This window comes from Anomaloglossus baeobatrachus, chromosome 1 (genome assembly GCF_048569485.1).
Source record: "Anomaloglossus baeobatrachus isolate aAnoBae1 chromosome 1, aAnoBae1.hap1, whole genome shotgun sequence".
NCBI lineage: Eukaryota > Metazoa > Chordata > Amphibia > Anura > Aromobatidae > Anomaloglossus > Anomaloglossus baeobatrachus.
The window spans coordinates 539,621,268-539,640,539 of record NC_134353.1 but is presented as its reverse complement, the minus strand read 5'-3'; the positions used below and the strand labels follow the sequence as shown (position 1 = coordinate 539,640,539).

General features: G+C 41.0%; 1 protein-coding gene across 2 annotated transcripts in view; it reads left to right on the top strand.

Moving 5' to 3' along the window:
• The window catches only part of ABCA1 (ATP binding cassette subfamily A member 1), a 162,169-nt gene that overhangs the window by 75,312 nt on the left and 67,585 nt on the right, over positions 1–19,272 (top strand). For both annotated transcript variants that reach the window (XM_075316595.1, XM_075316604.1), the window contains exons 9-20: positions 4,699–4,954; positions 5,294–5,433; positions 6,332–6,448; positions 9,583–9,765; positions 10,799–11,004; positions 11,899–12,075; positions 13,926–14,148; positions 14,296–14,517; positions 14,791–14,995; positions 16,421–16,531; positions 16,624–16,795; positions 17,026–17,157. In XM_075316595.1, coding sequence (XP_075172710.1) covers positions 4,699–4,954; positions 5,294–5,433; positions 6,332–6,448; positions 9,583–9,765; positions 10,799–11,004; positions 11,899–12,075; positions 13,926–14,148; positions 14,296–14,517; positions 14,791–14,995; positions 16,421–16,531; positions 16,624–16,795; positions 17,026–17,157 — 2,144 coding nt within the window. The remainder of the gene's footprint in view (positions 1–4,698; positions 4,955–5,293; positions 5,434–6,331; positions 6,449–9,582; positions 9,766–10,798; positions 11,005–11,898; positions 12,076–13,925; positions 14,149–14,295; positions 14,518–14,790; positions 14,996–16,420; positions 16,532–16,623; positions 16,796–17,025; positions 17,158–19,272) is intronic.

The window sequence follows — 19,272 nt, the reverse complement described above, 5'->3', positions numbered from 1 at the left end:
AGATATATATGTAATCTACTGTATATTACTTAGTGTATTACATATTTAAAATGTATTAGTTTTTTGTGTTCTAAAGTTGTATTCCAATAAATATATTTTATGTTCTATCCAAATATCTTGATTATTGTATCATAAAAATTATTAAATGTCTGATGTTCACATACACATGTTCATGTACTACAATAAATTTTTCACCTAACTATAAGCAATATATGTAGGAGTCGGAGCCGGAGTCGGAGTCGTAGTCGGAGCCGGAGTCAGAGTCGGTGCAAGAGAAATTGAGGAGTCGGAGGCTTGGCTTACCGACTCCACAGCCCTGCGCGGGACGCAGGTAAGCTGTGTTCATCGTTCCCGGGGTGTCACAAGGAGCGATGTGTGCTACTCCGGGTATGATGAACAACCGGCGCCATGAAAAATAAACAATTTTTAAAAAATAAGCGACGTGTACACAACTCACGATTTCTGACCGATTCTGCGTCGCTCGGAGGTGTCACATGAGACGACGTCGTGAACGATGCCGGATGTGTGTCATGAAAACCGTGACCCTGACGATGCATCACACGATAGATCGTCTTGTTTAACGCCCGCATTAGGCTCATTCAGACGTCTGTTTTTTTGGGGTCAAGTATTATCCATTTTTTTCACAGATAGAACCTCTTACTAGGGTAGTCCATAGGGCTGTTCACATGTCTGATTTTGTTCTGAGGGCTGCACAAAATTGTAGAGACATGTCAGATCAAAATGAGCAATGCAAGTCTATGGGTCCATGAAATAAAAATCGTACAGCTTTTTGTGGCATTCTGTGACAAACCAGATAGCAGAAGGCAGACAAATATTTTTTGATACTCATCTGAGAAAAAATGGTGAAACTCAAACCAAACTCGGATTGAAAGCTGCAGAAACTAAACAAATCCAGTGATGAAACTAGGACCATTTTTCTCGTACTTTAAAAACAAACAAAAACAAAAAAAAACAAAACAACTATGCCCTTATGGTGTCTTTATCATTTCCATTAATCTTATTACATAGCATTAACGCCCAATACCTATCCATTTTTTGTTCTGGTTAGAGGGGAAGATGCAAGTGTCTTTCTTTTAGTGACATCACATAACTAGGGATGATCTAATATCACAAATATTCGGCAATATTCGGCTTTGCGAATATCTGACGAATAGTTCACCGCCATGCGAATATTCGATGTACAATGTAAGTCTATGTGAAGCCCGAATAGTTGCTATTCGGCAACTATTCGAGTTTCCCATTGACTTACATTGCGCATCAAATATTCGCAAATAGTCCAATAGCGGCGACCTATTCGGCGAATATAGGTGTTGCCGAATATTTGACATATTCGATCATCCCTACACATAACACAACGTATGCTACAATGAAAAGAAAAAAAGCTCATAATCAAATTTTGACTCAATGAATAGAAAAAGAAAAAAATTAAAGTGAAGCGTGAAAAGAAGACGTGTTATAAGAATCCATGGAATGAATAGAGAAAAGTGGGCCCCTTCTCGGACAGTCTGCCTTTACACCTAGCAGATGTTCGGGGGCAGCAGGCGGCTGGATGTTTCCACAGACAAATGCCAGGCTTCATACATTTCATTGGGAGATAATGGTTGTATTTTCTTCGCTCTCGCCCGTGAATCGTACGCATATAATGTGAAGCATCTGAGGTTACAGCCCTAAACCACAGACCAGCAGAAACTTGTCCTATGTGATTTTCCTTCAGCTGCTCCCTTTCTTAGGCGGCCCCCAGGTCTGGGGCAAGACGTATAAAAATGATGGACAGAGCGTGCGGTTCCCATCTTGCTGATGTGGCTATAGGAGACTTTAGTAAAATAAAGTTGGCAGATGTCCCAGTGTGGGCGGCAATCACATTCTCAGGCTCTAGAGGGAACTTCAGGCTTTTCTTTCCATTGTACAGAACAATCTGTGCTGTTTGCGTCTGGAGTCAGACTCCTCTGCTAGATGTTTACTGACTTGACCCTGCACAAGTTGTTTGTTGTTGTCTTACAAGAAGAAATCAGCTTGCTAATGTCTGCAATGTGTGATAGGCTCAGACATGCATTTTCCATACATTTTCATGATTTCATCCTTTCTCCCCTGCCCCATCATGTCCTAATGCAATGTATACTATAGTGCTAGATGTGTGTACTTGTAGGTCCGCATTGGGACATCCCATTACCATGTAATCCTTCCCAGTGCTTACTTTTATTGCTCCAACCTTTTCTGATCAGTCCCCTTTATGCTATAGATGCTTTATGTATTTATAATATAATGCTATCGTATATGCTGGTGGGTTCTGATGTTTTTTGTGTTCCCCATTTCCCTGATTGTACACTAGACTGGACTTGAATTATATGGGCACCTTAGGAGGCTTTTTTTTCTTAACATGATGGTATTTTGGGCTAAAAATCGTTTTTGCAGTTAAGCTTAATTAAAAATGTTGCATTACTTGGCTTTTACAGGGTGCTTGTTTCACTATACAATATTGGCTGCTGACTGAGTGAACTGATGATCTGTCAGTGAGATCATAGTGATGAATGAACACTACTATGCTCGGTACTCGTAATGAGCAGTTGGATGTCTGGATGGGCGCAACTCAAGCATTTGAGTATAAAGGCTGTCGATGGCGGAACTCAAGCATTTTTCTGGGAAAACCTGTCAGGTTCTGGGTGCATATTAGTGATTCCTGCCTAGCAGTCCCTGTATACACTAGCATAAAGGGATCTTTAGAAAAAGTATTTCTAAAGGTCTTTTATCTTATGCTAATGAGCACAGGGACTAGTCCCAAGGGCATTTCTCCCCTTAGCTAGTCAGCCCACATAGCATGGTAGCACGCCCCTGTGGGAGTACTAACATGCTAATGAATGCGTAGCGACGCTGCACATACCTCACTGTTCATGGTGGCCGGCGGAGGATGGATGAGGACTAGGCATGATCCAGAGTCCCTGGGACTTCCGGTCATGCACACTGTACCTCACTGTAGCCCGGAAGCGTACACCCGGCATCAGTTAAGTGCGCATGATTGAAAGCCTTGGGTACTCCGGATCATGTGCAGTGTGCATCCATCCTCCACCGACTGCCATGAACAGTGAGGTATGTGCAGCGTTGCTGCGTATTCATTAACATGTTAGTACACACACAGGGACATGCTAGCATGAAATGTGGGCCAGCTAGCCAAGGGAACTAACACCCAGTGGACTAGTCCCTGCCCTCATTAGCATATTATAAAGAATCTTTAGAAATCCTTTTTCTAAAGATCTCTTTATCTATGCTAGTGTATACAGGGACGGTTAGGCAGGTAATAGCAATATGTACCTAGAACTGCTCGTGGTTCTGGGTGCATATTGCACCTGACAGGTTCAGTACACGAGTTGCGCCCATCCGAGCATCACCTACTCGTTTTGAGAACCCTAGCATTGTAGTTCTCGCTCCTCACTATTTGTAATTCTTTTATCTGTCTTATTCTGTGCTACTCTAAGCTGATTTATGTTCACAGACCACAGTATAGTTTGTGGTCATATATCAGCTGAGAGAAGCTCAGTAAATGAAAATTAAAAAGAGTTACAAACTCCTTGATAGAACAAGCTCACTGACACATTCTTAAGCTGGGTTCACACATAGCGACAGCGACAACGACGTCGCTGTTCCGTCACCATTTTATGTGACGCAACAGCGACCTTCTAAGTCGCTGTTATGATCCCTGCTTAGCTGTCAAACACAGCAGAAGCAGCAGCGATCATAACGACACGCGTCGCTGTGCTACAGAGAGCAGGGAGCCGCGCACACTGCTTAGCGCTAGCTCCCTGCTCTCCTAGCTACAGTACACATCGGGTTAATTACCCGATGTGTACTGCAGCTACATGTGCAGAGAGCAGGGAGCCGCACACACCGCTTAGCGCTGGCTCCCTGCACTCCTAGCTACAGTACACATCGGGTTAATTACCCGATGTGTACTGCAGCTACATGTGCAGAGAGCAGGGAGCCGGCACTGGCAGCGAGAGTGGCGGATGCTGGTAACGAAGGTAAATATCGGGTAACCAGGGAAAGGTATTCCCTTGGTTACCCGATGTTTACCCTGGTTACAGCTTACCGCAGCTGCCAGACGCCGGCTCCTGCTCCCTGCTCGCTTCATTTCGTCGCTCTCTCGCTGTCACACACAGCGATGTGTGCATCACAGCGGGAGAGCGACGACCAAAAAATGAAGCTGAACATTCAGCAACGATCGGCGACCTCACAACAGGGGCCAGGTCGTTGCTGGATGTCACACATAGCGACAGTGATGGGACGTCGCTGCAATGTCACAGAAAATGGTGACGTAGCAGCAACGTCGTTGTCGTCGTCGCTGTGTGTGACACCACCCTTAGATAACTCCTTCTTCAGCCAACAATGTGCAATGAAACAACACAGGCTTTAGAAGGCACCAAATACAAAAAAAATTTGAAAACCAATTTTTAGTCCAAAATGTAAACTTTTAGGAAAACACCCTTGAAGCTGTCTATATCTAAGGTCATTTTTTTTAGTTAGAATTGTTCCATTTGTTAGTATACAGTCTGTATGGAGGTGCAGTGAACAAAGTAAAATGGCAACATATGGTAGATTTCCTTCATTGTGATTCATAGTAGACGTACAATGAGAGGGGCTCTGCCTTTGTGACATTGCTGATCCGTGCGCTCCTGTCATGTGCAGGTTATTACTATGAAGAGCTGGTCTGACATGAGGCAGGAGGTCATGTTCCTGACGAGTGAGAACTCTACAGCCTCCCCAACCTCCCTATATCAAGCAGTATCCCGAATTGTGTGTGGCCACCCCGAAGGAGGGGGTCTGAAGATCAAGTCCCTCAACTGGTATGAGGATAACAACTATAAGGCACTATTTGGAGGAAACGAAGGAGGGGAGAACGGCACGGAGGACGAGTCTTCAGCCGTGTATGATAATTCTACAAGTATGTGCATTCTCTTCCTAGAATATTTAGATAACATGAGGATAGTATCTATAAACCTAAGGAAATCATGAACATGCGTGCCATATAAAGTGCATCTTATTTATAGTCTTTTTACAATATGAAACATATTGTAGTGAAAATACACTAGAAATTCTAGAGTTTTGTCCTGTGAATATTACATTAGACAAGTTAGATTAGGTTTAACAAAATACATTTTTAGTCTATTGCTCATCTATGTATCATTAGCCAAATTCTGATGTAGCATATCCAGTTTTCATGGCTCATGTCAATATATTCACTATATTTTTATGATACTTATACTATGTCTTATGCTATTAGCTCCTTACTGCAATGACCTGATGATGACCCTCGAGTCCAGTCCTCTGTACAGAATGATCTGGAGAGCACTGAAACCTCTACTCATTGGCAAAATCCTTTTTACGCCAAGCACCCCGGCCACGCGTGCGTTAATGTCTGAGGTAAGGACTAGGCCATTGCTACTTGTGATAACGTGTGTTGTGTACATATGTGTGTGTGTATTTGTGTGTGTTTATGTGTGTGTGTTTTGTGCTTGTATGTGTATTTGTGTGTGCATGTGTGCGTGTGTGTATTTATGTTCGTGTGTGTGTTTATGAGCTTGTGCACATGTGTGCGTGTGTATGTTTTATGTGCGTGTGCACATGTGTATTTAAGTGCTTGTGTGAATGTGTGTGTTTATGTGCATGTGCACATGTGTGCTTGTGTGTGTTTATGTGCATGTGTGTATTTTTGTGGGTGTGAATGTGTGTGTATGTTTATATGCTTTTAGCATGTGTATGTTTATGTGCATGTGCGCTTGTGTATGTTTGTGTGTTTATGTGTTTGTGCATGTGTGTATTTATGTGTGTATATTTATGTACGTATGTGTGTTTATGTGCTTGTGCGCATGTGTATGTTTATGTGCATGTGCCTGTGTGGATATTTATGTGCTTGTGTGCATGTTCATGTGTATTTATGTGCTTTTGTGTGTGTTTATGTGCATGTGCATATGTGTGCATGTGTGTATTTATGTGCATTTGTGTGTGTATTTATGTGCTTGTGCGCATATGTATTTATATGCGTGTGAATGTGTGTGAGTTTAAGTGCTTGTGCGCAGTTGTCTGTGTATATGTGTGTGTGCGCATGTGTGCGTGTCTGCTTAAGTGATTGTGCACGTGTATGTATGTGTGTGTTTATGGGCTTGTGTTTATGTGCATGTGTGTATGCTTGTGGTTTGTGCATGTATGTGTGTGTGTGTTTACTGTATGTGTGTGTATGAGCGCATGTGTGTTTGTGTGTGTGTATGTGTGTGTGTAACCTTGAACTCATGTCATTATTTCCTCCCTGTTTGATTTTCAGGTCAATAAAACTTTCCAAGAGTTGGGTGTTTTTCGAGATCTTGGAGCCATGTGGGAAGAAGTTCGTCCAGAAATCGAAAAGTTCCTGGAAAGCAGTAAAGAGATGGATCTTGTTAGGGTTAGTTTTTTATTTTTCAAGTGTGTTATTATCTGGGGGCCTTTTAGATGAATGAACAATGCATGTAAGGCTAGTTTCACACTTGCGTTGAACGGTATCCGTTGCATTGCGTTGTGTGACGGATGCAACGGATGTGTTGCATATAGTGGCACAACGGATGCAACGGATGCTGCAAAACAACGGAATCCGTTTTGATTTTTTTTTTTTTTTACAGTTTTACCGGCGGCAGACTATTGTGAACGATCAGCTGATCGCTCCCGGCTGCCGGGTGATCAGCTGAGCGCTGTCACTTGCCGGGTGATCAGCTGATCGCTCCCTGCAGCCTGCCGCCGGGTGATCAGCTGATCGCTCCCTGCAGCCGGCCGCCGGGTGATCAGCTGAGCGCTGTCACTTGCCGACCGCCGGGTGATCAGCTGATCGCTCCCTGCAGCCGGCCGCCGGGTGATCAGCGGATCGCTCCCTGCAGCCGGCCGCAGGGTGATCAGCCGAGCGCTGTCACTTGCCGGCCGCCGGGTGATCAGCTGATCGCTCCCTGCAGCCGGCCGCCGGGTGATCAGCTGATCGCTCCCTGCAGCCGGCCGCCGGGTGATCAGCTGAGCTCTGTCACTTGCCGGCCGCCGGGTGATCAGCTGATCGCTCCCTGCAGCCGGCCGCCGGGTGATCAGCTGAGCGCTGTCACTTGCCGGCCGCCGGGTGATCAGCTGATCGCTCCCTGCAGCCGGCCGCCGGGTGATCAGCTGATCGCTCCCTGCAGCCGGCCGCCGGGTGATCAGCTGATCGCTCCCTGCAGCTGGGCACCGGGTGATCAGCTGAGCGCTGTCACTTGCCGGCCGCCGGGTGATCAGCTGATAGCTCCCTGCAGCCGACAGCTGGGTGATCAGCTGAGCGCTGTCACCTTCCCGGGCATGCCGGCGGGCGGGTGCTCAGCTGAGCGCTGTCACTTGCCGTCGGCCGGGCATGCCGGCGGCCGGGCGCTCAGCTGAACGGTCGGCCACCGCGAGCCAAAATAAAGTTTGTGATTTAAAAAAATAAAAAAAAAGAGCATGCGCAGTGAAATCCAGAGGATTCCGCTGCTCAAAACAACGTTACATGCTGCGTTCCTCCCGCTGGGCGGAAGCAACGGAGCGTCGCCCAGTGGAAGCAACGCAGGTCCTTTTGGTACAATCCGTCAACCATACAAGTCTATGGGAAACAGCGGAATCCATTAACGGATTCCGCTCTTTTCCAAAAGGGTGGATTGTAACGGAAGAAAAACAACGCAAGTGTGAAAGTACCCTAATACAGGGACAGCGTAAGACTAGCAGGACAGGCGCTGCTCTATACGAGCATCTCACGTTTCCATTTCTTCATTTGGAGGAGGGGATGAGACGAGGACTCACCTCAGCATTATCTGTATGCCCTAATTGGGCCTAATGAACAGGGTTGGATTCAGGAGAAACCCCCTTTATCCCATTTCACCTTCCCCATGGGCTCACGTTATAGTCTTCAGAGCTGTTGGATGATCACATCGGCATGATATCCTGGATCAGTAATAAGCAGCATGTGTTTTGATCTAATCGTTTTCTTAGTAGGGTAGTTGAACAAGCGATAAGTACATGTGACCAAAATGATATTGAAGTGATGTAGCACATTCCACACACAGGCAATGCCTGCCTAATAATTACAATATGTGACACAGCGCTCCACCCTGAGCACAACATTCCCAAGGATTGCATTAAGAGTTAGTGTTTAGAATGAAATGCATGAGAAGGATCTGGTTCACAATTTGTATGTAATTAAAGGGTCCATTAAACAACATTTATCACCTACTCACAGGGTAGATGATAACAGTATGATTGCTGGGGATCCGATTCCCAAAATCACCAATGATCTAGAGAATGGAGGTCCCATAGTCACCTATGTGAATGAAGCATTAATGGGCATGTGTCATCGTGCTCACAAATCCATCATTCACAAACAGGATTTTGCTACCCCTATGTTCATAATCTGTAGTGGCTCTATGAATGTGATCCCCAACAATTATACATAGATATTAACTATCCTGTGAATAGTTGATACTTCTTCTTTGGACAACTTTTCTTTTCTCTTACTATAGTATTTAAAGGGGTTTTCCCCTAAAAAAAAAAGTTGATTTTAATCAATAGATCTTGGAATAATAATTTTCATAATTGGATGTATTTAAAAATAAAAGTTCCTGTGCTGAGATAATCTTATATATGTGTCCCTGCTATGTACTGTGTAATGGTTGTGTCTGACCGTACTTGGAGATGGTCTGATCATACCACAGCTCCTGGGTAGGGTGGAGTAAAAGACTATACAGACACTACAGATCAGGATCACAAATAATCCTTTCTTTGGTGTGAAACATTTTAAAAAAACAGGCAGGGAAATGTTTTACAATACAGAAAGAATCAGCTATGATCCAGTGCTGTAATGTCTTTATATCCGTTATGATCCAGTGCTGTAATGTCTTTATACACATTTGCTTCCTCCCCTTCCTAGGAAATGTGGTATGATCAGACTATGTCATGTCCCTGTACGGTCAGACACGGCCATTACACAGTACACAGCAGGGGCACATATATAAGATTATCTCCGCACAGGAGATGTGGTATGATCAGACCATGTCCCTGTACGGTCAGACACGGCCATTACACAGTACATAGCAGGGTCACATATATAAGATTATCTCAGCACAGGAGATGTGGTATGATCAGACCATGTCCCTGTACAGTCAGACACAGCCATTACACAGTACATAGCATTGACACATATATAAGATTAGCTCAGCACAGAAACATTTTATTTTTTTTTAATCACATCCAATTGTGTAACTTATTATTATTTAAAGATCTATTGAATAAAATTAACTTTGTGAGAAAACCCCTTTACCTTTGGATGCTATATTATAGAGTACATCACAGCAGTATGTAGTATGAATATATTGCACCTTTCCATATATTTTCACATTTCTACATTGATTACTTTTGCATGTAGTGAATGGGATGTGGAAGCCTTTTCCAATGGGAGGCTCAATACAATATGCTTGTGTCCACTGTGAAAGTCAATGAAATATGTGGTTCTGATATTATACAGATACAACTAATACATACATTTTCACATTCTTCTTTCAGACCCTTCTGACTAACAAGGGCAGTAAACAGTTCCTGGATCGCCAGCTAAATGCAACAGGCTGGTCATCAGAAGACATTGCAAAGTTTCTTGCTAAAGAATCAGAGGGAGAAGCATTGTACACTTGGAGAGATGCACTCAATGAGACGGACCGCGTCGTGCTGACCATGTCGCGGTTCATGGAGGTGAGTCTTGTAGAGGACTTCTGAAAATATGGAGACGCTAACAATTTTGTTCATTTTTTCTTACTCCTCTTTGCTTATTAAGCAGTAATTCTACTTATCATTTGTATCAGCCACCAGTGGCTTCTATATATGCGTCCTTATCTTTAAAAAGGCTACAAAACACATTGCTTGGTCAGAATAACACATAGTTTCCTTCCTAAAGGGAACCTATTACCAGATTTGTCCCCTATAAGCTGCAGCCACCACCAGTGGGCTCTTAGATACAGTGTTCTATAAAGCTGTATATAAGAGCCCAGCCGTTCTGTATAATGTAAGAAACACCTTTATAATACTCACCTAGGGGAGCGGACCGGTCCAATGGGTGTCACAGCTCTTCGGTCTGGCGCCTCCTCCATCTTCTGCAATCTCCGTCCTCCTGCCCAGCCTCGTGCATGACGCATCCGGCGTCATTCACAGAGAGGGCTCTGTTGCGCTTTTGCACATGCGCACTTTGATCTGCCCTGCTGAGGGCAAAGTACTTTCATGTGCAGGCGCAAAAAAAGGTCAAAGACTGCCTGCACATGTGCACTAGAGTACTTCAATCTGCCTTCAGCCAGGCAGATCACAGTGCATCTGCTCAGGAGCTCAATGGAGGCCTTACTGTTAATGACGCCGCTGGACGTGTCATGCACGAGGCTAGGCAGGAGGAAGGAGATCACAGAAGATGGAGGAGGCACCGGACAGGAGAGCAGCGACACTCATCAGACCGGACCGCCCCCTAGGTGATTATAATAGTGTTTTTTACTAATGTAAAAAACACTTTTATTATACTATGCGGTAAATTTATATAGTTTTATTAATACTTTTATTATACAGTGCAGCCTCGGTACTTATATATAGTATTCTAGAATGCTGTAGAAGAGCTCACTGGTGGTGGCCACAGCTTATAGGGGCCAAGTGTGGTGACAGGTTCCCTTTAAGGTGCAAAACACTACACCAAGGAACTTGGGCTTGTTTATTACAATTTAGTGATGTAACCATTATCTTTTTTCAGTGTGTCAATCTGGACAAGTTAGAACCAGTGGACAATGAAGAAATTCTTATTGACAAGTCCATGAAACTTCTAAATGAAAGAAAGTTCTGGGCAGGTGTCGTTTTTGTAGACCTACCAGAAGATGATACTGTACTACCTCAACACATCAAGTATAAAATCAGAATGGACATCGATAATGTAGAGAGAACCAACAAGATTAAGGATGGGTGAGTTAACGTTGTTTACCTCCTACTGTTTACAAGTCCGGAGATCATCTGACCGGTGCTTTCTGCCACGTTACAAGGACTGGAGTAGCAAATCACTAAAAATAAACAGCTTTGACCTTGAAAGAATTTTTTCTGTTTATCATGTCGAGAAAGAATCAAATACATCTTGTGGGTGTTCAAGGACTAAGGGCCTGTTCACCCGGCAGTCTACAGTGCTTTAATGTCTCTGTCTGGGGCTTCAGTCTGAATCATGTTTTTCACTAGTCTACTATGAACCCGAGAAAGGATCCTACAGACCTGGTAAGAGAAGACCTGATAATTAAATGTAAAAGATGATATAGTGATTAAAAAAAAAAAAAGAAAAGGCGGTGTGTATGTCGCGATAAGATACAGGGCACCTAGATAAAATAAAGGGTGAGTTGGAGTTTTGAAATATTTCCACGTTGATGGATATCTATCGGGATTCCTGGTTAAAGTCCACCTCGTCTTTTCAGATGAGCTAATTGCATTAAGTTCATTGACCCATTGTAATAGAGGCGGTGGGTCATAGTCCCTCTAGTGTCCAAGCTAATACTGATTTTGCATTAAGGCAATGAGAAAAAAACATAGACCGGTTCAGATATTATCTTGAAGGGTCTAGATTAAGTAGGCTCAGTTTGGGTGAGAAAGTAAACATTTAAAGAGATTATTTTTGGGATGTTGTTCTAAAAGAAGTAGAGTAGAGGTCAGGAAATTCGTATATGTAGTGGTTTTCCAAATCCCTTAATTTTTTGAGCAGTGTATAGTAAACAGATCCCCACATTTTTAGGTTTGCATTCCTCATATGTGGATTAAGAAGATGACATTTTAACATTTGCCCAACAGGTAGTGTAATATATCTTCTTACCTCTGTAGTTACTGGGATCCCGGTCCTCGTGCTGATCCATTCGAAGACATGCGCTATATCTGGGGTGGATTTGCTTATCTCCAGGATGTCATTGAACAGGCAATCATTAGAATACAAACTGGCACTGAGAAGAGGACAGGAGTATATGTTCAGCAGATGCCATATCCTTGTTATGTAGATGACATGTAAGTAACATGTAAATAATATACTGCCAGGAATTACACCTCAATATTTGTTTAAGAACTATTTAAAGTAAATGTTCAGATATAGCAAAGTATTTTTGCCACTACATTAAAAGTTATTTTAAATTGGATCTCCCATCAGATTCACAATAGAATCTGCTTATATTATTAAGTAGGTCTTTGAAGATGAAATGACATCTAAAAAGCATAAAGTTAAAGATGTCACATTTCTTATTGTATTTTAGGCAAAAAAATATATAATCTTTTACATTTTAAAAATTGCAAAAAGGAAAATGGGCCAGTACAAAAATTTGGACGCCTTTGGAGATTTGTGTGCTCAGATAATTTTGACCAAGGTTTCAGACCTTAATTAGCGTGTTAGGATTATGGCTTGTTCACTATCAGCTTTAGGAAAGACCAGGTGATGCAAATTTCACTGCTTTATAAAAACCCAGCCTCCATTAACCTTGTACCAAAAACAGCAGCCATGGGTTCTTCTAAGCAGCTGCCTAGCACTCTGAAAATAAAAATCCCACAAAGCAGCAGAAGGCTATATGAAGATAGCAAAGTGTTTTAAAGTTTCCCTTTCTTCAGTTTGAAATGTAATTAAGAAATGGCAGTTAACAGGAACAGCGGAGGTCAAGATAAGGTCTGGAAGACCAAGTAAAATTTCTGTGAGAGCTAATTGTAGGATTGCTAGAAAGGCAAATCAGAACCACTGCTTGACTGCAAACGACCTTCAGGAAGATTTAGCAAACTCTGGAGTTGTACATTGTTCTACTGTTCAGAGACACCTGCACAAATATGACCTTCATGGAAGAGTCATCAAAAGAAAACCTCTCCTGTGTCCTCCCTATAAAATTCAGCATCAAAAGTAAGCAAAAGAACATCTAAACAAGGCCAATGCATTTTACAAACAAGTCCTGTGGTTAGAATAGAACTCTTTGGACACAATAATCAAAGATATATGTGGAGAAAAAAAAAAGGCACAGAATTTCAGGAAAAGAACATATCGCCAAGCCTTAAGCATGGAGGTGGATCAATGATGCTTTGGGGTTGTCTTGCAGCCAATAGCGTGGGGAAAATCCACAGATAGAGGGAAGAATGGATTAAATGAAATTTCAACAAATTCTTGATGCAAACATAACACCATCTGTAAAAAAGCTGAAATTGAAAAGAGGATGGCTTCTACAACTGGATAATGATCCTAAATACACATCAAAATCTACAATATAAGAACTGAAAAGGTGCAAACTGAAGGTTTTACAATGGCCCTCACAGTTCCCTGATCTAAACACCTTTGAAAATCTGTGGCTAGACCTCAAATGAGCAGTGCATACAAGACGACCGAGGAATCTCACAGAACTGGAAAACTTTTCAAAGGAAGCATGGATGAAAATCCTTCAAACAAGAAATGAAAGACTCTTAGCTAGCTAGAAAAAGGGTTTCCAAGCTGTCTGGGTTGCTACTAGCTACTAACCATGCAATGTGCCAAAACTATTGCATTTGTCCATTTTAATTTTTTGAAAAAATATCAATGACAAAAATATTTTTTTGTCTAAAATACAAAGGAAATGTGTCATCTTTAACTTCATGCCTTTTAGAAATCATTTCATCTTCAGCTTGCTTTACTGTCCACAATAACAGTATTTCTGACCAGGGGTTCCCAAACTTTTGCATGCTACTGTACTTGCTTATGTTTTGTTCTGTTATTTACAGATTTTGGGGGTTTTACTGATATTTCTTTTTATTTTGTTGGCAAATATTTGAGTTATGTTTTACCTGTGGTTTTAGTATGTTCTTGTAACATCCGTAAGCCTCATGAATTACCCAGTGTTTCTTCTTGGATTCAGATTTTTACGTGTCATGAGTCGATCCCTGCCCTTGTTCATGACATTAGCTTGGATCTATTCTGTGGCTGTAATCATAAAGGGAATTGTATATGAAAAAGAAGCTCGTCTAAAAGAGACCATGAGGATTATGGGACTGGACAATGGCATTCTGTGGCTGAGCTGGTTCATCAGTAGCCTTATCCCACTTCTCATGAGTGCTGGTCTACTAGTGTTGATCCTTAAGGTAAAGAAAGAATGATTTAATTGTTTCCAATGATAAAAGTGGTCATAAACATTGTTAGTTCAGTTTATTCAATAGGTAGATGTACAATATGACCTTGATAAGCAGTAATATTCTTGACTTAAAAGTGAACTTTGTTTCATTTTTCAGACTGGAAACCTTTTGCCATACAGTGATCCAAGTGTGGTGTTTGTCTTTTTGTCTGTCTTTGGCGTGGTGACCATCTCACAGTGTTTCCTGATAAGCACCATTTTCTCTAGAGCCAATTTAGCAGCAGCTTGTGGAGGCATCATTTACTTTACGCTTTACCTACCTTATGTGCTATGTGTTGCGTGGCAGGACTACGTGGGATTCAGTCTGAAGATTTTTGCAGTAAGAAATACATTTTTTTTTATTTCTTCAATAATTCCTCATAAACCTAAGGTGTTTTCTTTTCTCTACAATCCTAAAATATAGTGCTCAACAAGTATCATTTAGAGTTATACCTGAAAACTAATGTTTGGAAACTGTGGGTGACAGGTTTCACCATTGACCGCATGGTCCAACTAGAACATTATGATTTCCGATTATCATCTGACAGATAACAAGGATTTTACATTTTGATCTTATTGTAATGATAGTTTTGTCTCCATGTTTTCCTTGTAGAGCTTTTTGTCACCTGTGGCATTTGGGTTTGGTTGTGAAGTTTTTGCACTTTTTGAGGAGCAAGGAGTTGGTGTACAGTGGAGCAACCTCTTAGATAGCCCTCTGCAAGAAGATGGCTACAGTCTTACTACCTCAGGCTTCATGATGCTTTTTGATACTCTATTGTATGGAGTGATGACTTGGTATATTGAAGCCGTCTTTCCAGGTAATCGATTTAATATAACATAATCAGTACAACAAGATACAACAACAGAGATTAATTTAGTATTGTAGTAAATACCTAACCAAATGCCTCATAATGCCTTATTTTCTGTTGATATTTTGTTGTTTTGGCACACAATACTATTTGGTTTTGCCGTCTATTTCACCACTGATAAATGAGTAGAATACCATTAAAAATGGAATTTATAGTATTATATTATTTGTATTTACAAAAAGTGTGGATCAAAATGACCTTTAATGGTCTATATGTATTTGTTTCATTATTAGTTGTTGTGGGTTCAGACACATTTATTTGATCTAAGGTTAGCAATTGGTTCCTGTAATCCTATGTATAGTTAACAATATTGCTAGTTATCTTTCCTATGATCTGCACTAAGGGCATGATATGGCAATGCAGACTGTACTCTATTTAAATCATTTATATTATAACTAAAATGTCTAAATGTTTCAAGAATTCTATTTCTTACATACAACAGACAGTGAAGATAAGGTCAAAATTCCAAAACGATCTGGATAAGATGTCAGAATGGGCAGATACTTGGCAAATGAGATTTAATGTTGATAAATGTAAAGTAATGCACCTAGAATAGAGTAATCCTATAGCTGCGTATGCATTAAATGGAAGTAAACTCGGGACTACAGAACAGGAGAAGGACTTGGGTATTCTTATTAGAAATAAGCTGAGCAACAGCACTCAATGTCAAGCAGCAGCTGCTAAAGCAAACAAGATTCTAGGGTGTATAAAAAGAGAGATTAGATCCCGTGATCCCAACATATTGTTACCCTTCTATAAATCACTTGTAAGGCCACATCTGGAATATGGGATCCAGTTTGGGGCTCCACATTTTAAAAAGGGCATTTAGAAGTTAGAGTCAGTTCAAAGGTGGCTAACTAGACTACTACAAGGAATGGAAGGCCTCCCATATGATGACAGGTTGGTAAAGTTGGATTAGAAAAAAAGACGTCTCAGAGGAGATCTCATCTATATGTATAAATACATGTGTGATCAATAATAAAGGACTGGAGCATGACTTATTTCTTGCAAAGACAATACTAAGGACCAGGGTTCATTCACTGCGAGTGGAAGAAAAGCGATTCCGACAGCTAAATAGGAAAGGGTTCTTTACAGTTAGAGCAGTCAGACTGTGAAATGCCCTACCACAAGAGGTAGTAATGGCAGATACTATAACAGCTTTTAAAAAAGGGCTGGATGATTTCCTCAGTACACACAACATTGTCAGTTATAAAGGATGTAGTGACGGAATGTATAGTTGGTGGAGGAAGGTTGAATTGGAGGGATCTAGGTGTTTTCTGAACTTATGTAAAAAATAAGTATAAAAGTAAACAATTCCCAATTTGTGTTCTTTTTATGGATTGTTGACTAATCGGCCATTAACTTACAATTTAGGCCAGTATGGAATTCCCAGATCTTGGTATTTCCCCTTCACAAAGTCTTATTGGTGCGGAGAAGAACCCAAATTGATTCATCACCACAGCTCTTTGCAAAATTCATCTGAAGGTAAATGTCTGACTTGACACCATGCATACAGTTTACAAAAAGTCATGTTTTATCTTTAAATTGCATCCTCACTTTGGTACTTCTTTCTCTAGTGTGCATGGAGGAAGAACCCAGCCATCTATCACTAGGGGTGTCCATTCAAAACCTGGTGAAAATTTACCGACATGGTAAGAAGGTGGCAGTGGATGGCTTGTCACTGAGCTTCTACGAAGGACAGATCACTTCATTTCTGGGACATAATGGCGCTGGAAAAACCACAACTATGTAAGAAATTTATCTTGAATTAAAAAAAGATATGACATTACTAAAAATGTATTTGGTTTATACCGGAAAGATAAAGGTGCAGTTTACGCACTCCAGTTTTCTAGATATCCTAACATGAACAGTTTTAGGTTAGTTAGCAGTTCACATGGTTTCTAACTTTAGTAATATTTTATATGTGTGTGTTTAGACACTTACAATAATGGTCATTTTTATTGTCCTATTTATTAAAGGTCTATATTAACGGGATTGTTCCCACCAACCTCTGGGACTGCCTACATTATGGGAAAAGACATCCGCACTGAGCTCAACTCTATTAGACAAAATTTGGGAGTTTGTCCTCAACACAACGTTCTCTTTGACATGTAAGTAAATCAACTAGAGGCACGTAATTCATGAAGGTATAAAAAAACCTCAATTTTCAATGGTAACATCATATTGACTTACTCAGAAAGAATATCACTGGTATTCCATGTAGATATATAGCTTACAAGTACCAGGTACTCCCACTGTGGGTATATCACTTTTAAGACTTGTCTTGCTCAATAATTCTTTGGCGTGCTTACACTCGTGGTGTTGTTTTTTATTTTTCTTTTTCTTTTTAGAAAAGAATGTAATTCATACAGTTTGATAGTCATAAAGTAAATACTTACAGTCAAAATGTATATATAAGTCATAATATATAGAACACTACTAATAGAGAAATACTTTTAGCATTGAGGTGTCTTAATATTTTATATGTAGATATATGGTATTTAATTTTATGTCACCAATACCGGTATTATGTCATTTTTACTGTAAAAAAGCATTTTAGTTTCCATTCCAGATATTTAAAGAATGCAACCTATACTTATTAATCCTGTTAAATCATGTCTATTGAGTTCTGAGAAGCTAAAAAAATGTACATGAAACATCTGCATACTTTTCTTATGTCTTCATAGCTGATCAGTTGCTTGGCCTTTTTTAAGGTGAAGTTACAAAGAGCGCGATGAATAAGCAATAAAGCTCTAGGTTTATCTATGTCACTTTATGGCTTATTTAGTTAGCAGCACACAATTTCTGATCATTTGTTCATCTGTAGGTTTTGTGTGCTGTCTTAAAGGGGTTTTCCCCACCAACAAAGTTCATTTTAATCAATAGATCTTAGAATAATAATAATTCCCATAATGGGATGTATTTAAAAAAAATGTTCCTGTGCTGAGATAATCTTATATATGTGCCCCTGCTATGTACTGTGTAATGGCTGTGTCTGACCGTACAGGGAGATGGTCTGACTATACCACATCTCCTCAGCAGGGAAGGACACAAAAGAATATAAAGATAGTACAAGACAGGATCATAGCTGATTCTTTCTATGAGGTAAAACATTTCCCTGTCTGTTTTTAGAAAATGTTTTAAAACAAAGAAAGAATTAGTTTCTATCCTTTGCTGTTAATGTCTGTATACTTCTTTACTTCCTCCCCTGTCCAGGAGATGTGATGTGTTCAGATCATGCCCCTGCACGGTCAGACACAGCCATTACACAGTACATAGCAGGGGCACATATATAAGATTATCTCAGCACAGGAGATGTGGTATGATCAGACCATGTCCCTGTACGGTCAGACACGGCCATTACACAGTACATAGTAGGGGCACATATATAAGATTATCTCAGCACAGGAGATGTGGTATGATCAGACCATGTCCCTGTACGGTCAGACACGACCATTACACAGTGCATAGCAGGGGCACATATATAAGATTATCTCAGCACAGGAGATGTGGTATGATCAGACCATGTCCCTGTACAGTCAGACACGGCCATTACACAGTACATAGCAGGCACACATATATAAGATTATCTCAGCACAGGAGATGTGGTATGATCAGACCATGTTCCTGTACGGTCAGACACGGCCATTACAGAGTACATAGTAGGGGCACATATATAAGATTATCTCAGCACAGGAGCTGTGGAATGATCAGACCATGTCCCTCTACGGTCAGGCACGGCCATTACACAGTACATAGTAGGGAGATAAAATATAAGATTATCTCAGCACAGGAACATTTTTTTTAAAACACATCTAAAGTGTGGAAATTATTATTATTCCAAGATTTATTTATTAAAATGAACTTTGTTCATGGGAAAAAACACTTGAAGTCTCATGTCAGATAATAAATTCATATGAGGTAACACATTCAGCACTTTGGAAATCTCTAGTAATAAAGTTGTTAGCAGATAACTTACTTATTGTGGGAGATCTGCCCACTGGGACCACAGTGATCCCAAGTTTAAAGCTTTGGAACCTGAAGAATGGGGCTCTATAGCTCCGTCTTGAATGGAGTGGAGCTATAAATGGGCGACCTCTGCTCCATTCATTGTCTGTAGGACTGTTAGAGACATTGCTAGTCCTGTTTACATTGAATAGAGCGGAGACCGAGCATGTGCACCTCTGCTATATTCAACATTCACCTGCAGAGCCCAGATCTTGGAA